This window comes from Neopelma chrysocephalum, unplaced genomic scaffold, assembly GCF_003984885.1.
Source record: "Neopelma chrysocephalum unplaced genomic scaffold, ASM398488v2 Primary Assembly neopelma1_157, whole genome shotgun sequence".
NCBI classification, from domain to species: Eukaryota; Metazoa; Chordata; class Aves; order Passeriformes; family Pipridae; genus Neopelma; species Neopelma chrysocephalum.
Genome location: NW_020897819.1, coordinates 110,233 through 117,199, shown reverse-complemented (window position 1 = coordinate 117,199; position 6,967 = coordinate 110,233). Strand labels below are relative to the sequence as shown.

The 6,967-nt window shown below is 52.1% G+C and overlaps 1 protein-coding gene across 1 annotated transcript; it reads left to right on the top strand.

Annotated features, from left to right (window-relative positions):
- The first annotated feature begins 14 nt into the window (after window positions 1–14).
- KLHL11 (kelch like family member 11) lies at window positions 15–6,801 on the top strand. Its single transcript, XM_027701466.1, has 3 exons — window positions 15–36; window positions 454–1,198; window positions 1,440–6,801. Exons 1-3 carry the CDS (start codon window positions 15–17, stop codon window positions 3,034–3,036), a joined length of 2,364 nt encoding a protein of 787 aa, XP_027557267.1. The 3' UTR covers window positions 3,037–6,801.
- The last annotated feature ends 166 nt before the right edge of the window (window positions 6,802–6,967 follow it).

Genomic DNA, 6,967 nt, shown 5'->3' with positions numbered 1-6,967 from the left:
CTCAAAATGCATACATGTACCCTCGCATGTTTCAGTGTAGGTCAAAAAGATGAAATTTAGCAAAGTAGAAAAGAAACAGAAGGAAAGAGACTAGTTATAATTGATATGGCATTAGACAAGAGTTAGGGAACTGCGTTGTGTGAAAAGCAAACATGAAATAATCAACTGCAGCTCACTTCATATTAACAAAAACCTTGGTTGGAATGTGAAATCCTTATTCCTCAGGTGAAGTCTCTTCCCCGCAGCCTGCCTGGAAGAGCAAGAGTAAGGAGGAAAAAATGATCAGAAAGATGCCTGAGGCTCTGTGTGGAACCAGGTGTGTGTGTCTGATCTGTGGTACCTGAGCGGAACCGGGTGTGTGTCTGATCTGTGGTACCGGAGCAGCACGAGGTGTGTGTCTGATCTGTGGTACCTGAGCAGCACAAGGTGTGTGTCTGACCTGTGGTACCTGAGCGGAACCAGGCGTGTGTCCGGTCCGGGTACCTGAGCGCCCAGATGGAGCGCGGTGCCCGCGGGCCGAGGCTCCGGCAGCACCGGGGCGCTCCCACGGCGGAGAAGCACCGGGGCCACGTTGGACTCCGGGGACGGCGAGTTCGGGGCGGAGGGACAGGGGTCCCGGGCGGTCCCGGGGGCTGCGCTACTCCCGCCCCCCTCACGGCGCCGCCGCCATTTCCCTGCAGCGGCGCCCCCTCCCCGCCAGGGGGCAGCGCCGCGCCCCGCCCGCCGGCTCTGACAAGATGGCGGCGGCCGCTGCAGCCCCACAGCCGCATCCCAGCCCCGGCCCGGGCCCGCCGGCGGCTGAGGCGGAGCGCGGGGGCCCGCGCGGCGGCGGGGCGGACGGGGAGGCCGAGGCGGAGGAGTTCGGGTGCCCGGCGCACTGCTCCGACCTGGCCTGGCGGCAGAACGAGCAGCGCCGCCAGGGCCTGTACTGCGACATCACGCTGGCGTTCGGTGGCGCGGGCACGGCCCGCGAGTACCGCGCGCACCGGTCCGTCCTGGCCGCCGCCACCGAGTACTTCACGCCGCTGCTCTCGGGGGGCTTCGCGGAGTCGCGCTCGGGCCGCGTGGAGCTGCAGAAGTGGAGCTCGGAGGGCGGCCCCGACCCCGAGACGGTGGAGGCCGTTGTGGGTTTCATGTACACGGGCACCATCCGCGTGAGCCCCGGCAACGTCCACGAGGTGCTGGAGATGGCGGACAGGTGAGGGGGCCGCGGGCTGGGGCGCGGGATCGACAGGTGAGGGCGGCCGGGACCGGGGCTGGGGGTGCCGAGTCACAGCATCAGTGGGTCACAGACTGGTTTGGGTTGGAAGGGACCTTAAAGCCCATCCAGTCCCACTCCCAGGGCCACCTTCCACTAGACCAGGTTGCTCCAAGCCCCTTCCAGCCTGGCCTTGAACACTTAACACTTGCAGGGGTGTTCCTGTTCGTTTGTCCTGCAGGTTTCTGCTGACACGCTTAAAGGACTTCTGTGGAGAGTTTCTGAAGAAGAAACTGAACCTCTCCAATTGCGTGGCAGTTCACAGCTTGGCCCACATGTATTCCCTGAACCAGCTGGCCCTCAAAGCACAGGATATGATCAGGAGAAACTTCCACAAAGTCATCCAAGATGAGGAGTTCTACACTTTGCCGTTTCACCTCGTCCGGGACTGGTTCTCGGACTCAGAGATCACAGTGGACTCTGAAGAGATCCTCTTTGAGACTGTTTTAAAGTGGGTTCAGAAAAATCCTGAGGAAAGAGAGAGGTACTTTGAAGATCTCTTTAAGCTGCTGAGGTTGTCTCAGATGAAACCCACGTACCTGACTCGCCACGTCAAATCCGAGCGGCTGGTGTCGAGCAACGAGGCCTGTGTGAAGTTGGTGTCCGAGGCCGTGGAGAGCCATGCCCTGCGCTCCGAGAACCTGCAATCCGGGAACCTGCAGCATTCCGCCTGTCCCGCCGCGCTGCTGCCGCGCTTCGGGCAGAACATGGACGTCATCATCGTCATCGGCGGCGTGTCCGAGGGCGGCGACTACCTGAGCGAGTGCGTGGGCTACTTCATCGACGAGGACAGGTGGGTCAACCTGCCGCACATCCACAACCACCTGGACGGGCACGCCGTGGCCGTGACTGAGTCCTACGTGTATGTGGCTGGCTCCATGGAGCCGGGGTTTGCCAAGACTGTGGAAAGGTACAATCCAAACAGAAACATTTGGGAGCAGGTCTCGAATCTAATCACCAGAAAGCATTCCTTTGGCCTGACTGAAGTGAAGGGCAACTTGTACAGTATTGGTGGACACGGCAACTTCAGTCCAGGCTTTAAAGATGTGGCCATTTACAATCCCGAGCAGGACAAGTGGCAGAACCTGGAGTCGGCACCCAAGATCCTGCGGGATGTCAAAGCTGTCTCCGTGGAGGACCGGTTTGTGTACGTGGCCGCCCGCACCCCGGTCGACAGTGACAGTGAGGATGGGCTGAGGGCCGTTATTACCAGATATGACACTGAAACCAGGCAGTGGCAGGACGTGGAGTCCCTGCCCCTCATCGACAACTACTGCTCCTTCCAGATGTCCGTTGCCAACACCAACTTCTACCACACGGCCTCGTGCTGCCCCAAGAGTTACCCCATCGACAACGAGGAGGCCAAGGGAAAGATCTCTGGCAGGGCCTCGGATGAAATCCTGGAATCCTTGCCCCCCGAGGTCCTGAGCATTGAAGGAGCAGCCATTTGTTACTACAAGGACGACGTGTTTATCATCGGGGGGTGGAAGAACAGCGATGACATTGACAAGCAGTACAGGAAGGAGGCCTATCGCTACTGCGCCGAGCGCAAGCGCTGGATGCTCCTGCCCCCGATGCCACAGCCCCGCTGCAGAGCCACCGCCTGCCACGTGAGGATCCCCTTCAGGTGCCTGCAGGGAACACAGAGGTACCCCATGCCACAAAACCTGATGTGGCAAAAGGATAGAATAAGGCAAATGCAGGAAAGGCAGATGCAGGAGATCCACCGACACTCCCTGACCTTACGGAGAATGCCACGCTCCCAGATTGAGTGCTAGTGTCTGGAATACCACTCCTGATGGGCCTAGGAAGTAAACCCTTTTGTTAGGCTTGATATGTCTTTATAAGACATGAGGGTGTGGATTGGATTGGATGCATAAAACCAGCATCTTCTGTGTACTGAAAAGTCAGAAGCTCAGAAGTTGAGGATGGGTGGGAATTGAGATGCTCTGTGAATCCAGCAGTATTCCTTAATGGTGCCTAGGGAGAAGCTGTAGCCTGTATCGGGCTGTGAAATGTCTCCGGGAGCATTAAGCCTGTTACTTCTCTCTTCAGATCTTTGGTTCCAAGGGTTTCTGTAGAGTTAGTCTCTAACAGTTCTCCTTTGAAAATCAAAGATCTCTCTCTTAATAATTTAGTGGTTACATTCGTGTGTGCTTGAAAGCACCTTTTTATTTGCACTTATCTCTTGACATTCCTTTGATTCTCTCCTCAGTGACTAAACTTCCCAGGATTGGTGTTGGTGTACTTGGCTTTCCCAAGCTGGAGGCAAGTGCAATAGTTCTGTATGAAACAAAAGCACAATCTTTCTTTATGAAATTGCTTCAGGATGTTTCTATGTGTATTAAATATTTTGTATCTGTGCGTTGTAGAGAGGCTGCAGAGTTCGTTTATAAATGGATGATTGGTAGGACACAAGATGCTGGAAGAGAGAACTTGAGACAGTGGATTTTATTTCAGGTGTATCTGCAGGTTTGAGTTTGTGTTCGACAGCTTCGTTAGAAACTCAGGTCCAACAGCAGCCTGAGACAAGGAGTGACAACCAGTGTTGAACCACCCACCCACACTGGCTGTTCATTTCTGTCAGAGTGGAGCAGTGAGAATGGGATTATTCCATGGGAATAGAGTGAAACCTGAGCTACACTTAGGTCCTTTCTCAAAGGTTGCACGTGTTTTAATTCTAGTGAAAAGTGATGGAAGAGCCCCTGCTGTTCCCAGCGTGTCTCTGACAATCAGAACCCTTTGCCTTCCATGTGCTGTCCCGAGGAATTCCCAGCAGCCATAGTGCAGCTCCATACTGAGCCCACACGTGTGCTCCTCTGGTGGGGAGAGATGGGTTTTCAAAGTCTTCAAATATCTGAATTTCCCCACTTGCTGTAGGGGTGAGATTTAAGCTCATTTAAACACCTGAGGTGATTTTACATCCAACTGCCCTGGTTGACTGTGGGTTTCTTCCCACTGTACTCCCAGGGAATAGAATTTGGAGTATTCCCTTTGAGCTGTCCCACTGAGCACTCCTTCTGCCCAATCCAAGGAGCTCCAGGACCCTATAGTTTACCAGCGGTTTCAGTGCATCCTTCCTACCTCCTTTTCTCTCCATCCTTCCCTTCTTTTGAATGTTCCAGGTTTTCCCAGCAGTGTAACTCAGGATCTTAGGGAAGGGAGTGGGAGGAGTAATCTCGGTGTTCTGAAATCTGTGTAGACAAACCTTGTTGGAGAATGTGTTACTGTTCTTGGTTCCTTGATATTTGCTGGTGGTTTTGATGTGGGCATCTTCACTGCAAAGAACTTGTAACCAGTTTGGGGTTTGTTTTGTTTTTAGTTGGTTTGCTTTCTGAGCTGCTCCTCCTCCTTTTCCAGTTCATCAGGCAGCCCAGATGGTATCTGAAACTTGGGGTAAGTCCTTCCACCGCTGTGTGTAAAGGTTTCTCTGATGTGTATGTTCCTTAACGCACTACTTTGCAGTTCACGGGCCACTTTGGTATCAATAACTTGCCTGTTCGTGAGAGAGTCTCCAGCCTTGGTTTAAAACACCCACCAAACTTGAGAAACTCTGAACGGTTTGTCCCAGTTGACCCCTCTGTGGTAACCATGTTGTATTTGCTTTGCCTGTTGGGTTGTTGGGGCAGGTAAAGTTTATGCTGCTGGCCTCATGCAAGTGGAAATAGGTGAGTTTAAGGTGATGTTTGCAGGTGACTGTCCCCAAACAGCTCCTGTAGGCCTGTAAGCCAGGAGTTGATCCGTGGAGTTTGGCCCACGGATTCTTGCAGGTCTGGCTGGAATAGGTTCAGAATTGCTGCCCCTGCAGGAGCTCTGTGATACAGTGTGCAAATGCCTCTCAGCTCTAGTGCTCAATCCGTTAATGTAACAGCAATTTGTGGGAGCTGGTTTTAAGATACTTTCCCAGACTTTGCACCAAAGCAACTGAGAGGAGTTCATATCCTTCACCCCACCGACCTGGCTGGAGGAATTTAACAAGCAGTTGGAGGGTGGCAGTAGGTCACACCACCACAGCTCTATCCAAGCCCTCTTGTAGTCTGTCATGGAATACAGACAATTTGTAGGGAGAAACACGGAGATGTTTATTTCAGTTGGAATAGCAACTAAATATTTAATGCATGGCAGCGTGCAACAAAGAGGCAAGAACAGACCTTGCAGTCTTGCTTTTTCTAAGCAAAATTGATATTGCACTTTCCTAGGAGGACTTTGGGCTGACAGACAAGCTGTGTTGTTTACTAAAAGCACTCCCCTCAGAGCCAGTGTCAGCCCAGCCCGTCCCTGGACAGGTAACCTGTGTGTGCCAGCTGCATGCCGTGTGTGCTCCGTGTGCATGGCACTGGGGGGCCCTGGCAGCAGCATGGGCTGCTCTAACCTTTGCTCTGCCAATTCTGGGGTAGTTTTAAGCATTGGTGCTTTTTGGCCTTGACTTTCAGTAGACTGATGGCATTGATGTGGTTTGTGACTGACGGGTTGAACAATCCACTGCATCACACGAGGTGTTGGGAGAATTGCATTCGCAGCTCGGGCTGTAATTAGCCCATGAACCTGTGAATCCGTAACAGTTCCTTAAGGCCCTTGAGTGCCATAGCTTGCTGGGTGTTTATCAGATGATCCCATAAACAAAAGCCTGGGGGTTCCTTCTGTGTGTTTGTAGTGGCTGGTCAGCTGTCAGCAGGGTCCCAGTGTGTGTGAATGAGGAGGATGACTGCTGGCCTCGCTGTACTGGTGGTCACCGTAGTGACTCCCAGGGGCCATATGTGTACAGAATGTTTTATAACTACCTGGATACCCCGTTAGTAGCCTGGGGGTGTCTGTGTTTTGAGTGCCTCTCTTGCACATAGCAGAGACCACTGCAGAGCTGAAGCAAACAGCCCAGTGTTGCATGTGCTGTGAACGGCTGTGCCGAGCATTCCACTCCACTATTGCAATGGTGTTTTTCCCCATTACAGTAAATGTCTAAATCCAAACTCTTGGCTCAGCTTACGTGTTGTGGAATAGCCTGGTGGCTGCTGACAAACCAAGTCCTCAGGAATTACAACTGCTTAGGTTGTTCTTAACACAACCTTGTAAGAGGATGTTGTAACATCCAATGGGTTTTGAAAAGCAAGCGTAAAGTAGGTGGTTTGTGGCTTGGATTCATTTTTCAGCTCTGTCCACCTTAGGTTGGGGTACAAACCATCTCTCCTGGTTGACAGTCCTGGGTGGAGTCTGATAAAACAGGTGCTCCTGAGGATCTAACTCTGTTACTAATATGAATGTATAGTGTGGAACTAACAAGCTCTTTGAAGACCATTAATAGTCAGATCCTCCTCGTGGGTCCACGTCACTGTGGGTCATGGCAGCTCTGCTCTCCTGGGACATTAACGGAGGGGCAAGAGATTTCTGGGGAGCAGCACTCCTGTCCTTACCTGTGAGGTAAAGTAGTGTGTGTGATAGGCTCTTTGAAACAAATCCTGCTGTCATGTTCTTGACCTTAAATACACTGTACTAAAGTTTATTGTAAGAGGTGAATTAATGAAAATAAACCTTTTATTTCTCTAGCATTCCGTTGTACTTTTGATTTTTTAAGTTGCTGTACAGGCTGTGGCTGATAACACATGTTCTGTGGTGCTATAGAGTGAAAGCTTTAAATCCTGATGATTCTTTTGGCCTGTAGCAATTGTTTTTATTTTAGAACAAGAGAACATGCTCCCCTTCCTGCTCTAGAGA

Excerpts from the sequence above, each read along its gene's own strand:
- KLHL11 (XM_027701466.1), top strand. The coding sequence starts at position 15 with ATGTACCCTCGCATGTTTCAGT. Across the intron at positions 37-453 it reads GTACCCTCGCATGTTTCAGT|CGGAACCAGGCGTGTGTCCG; the intron begins GTAGGTCAAAAA and ends GTGGTACCTGAG. Across the intron at positions 1,199-1,439 it reads GTGCTGGAGATGGCGGACAG|GTTTCTGCTGACACGCTTAA; the intron begins GTGAGGGGGCCG and ends TTTGTCCTGCAG.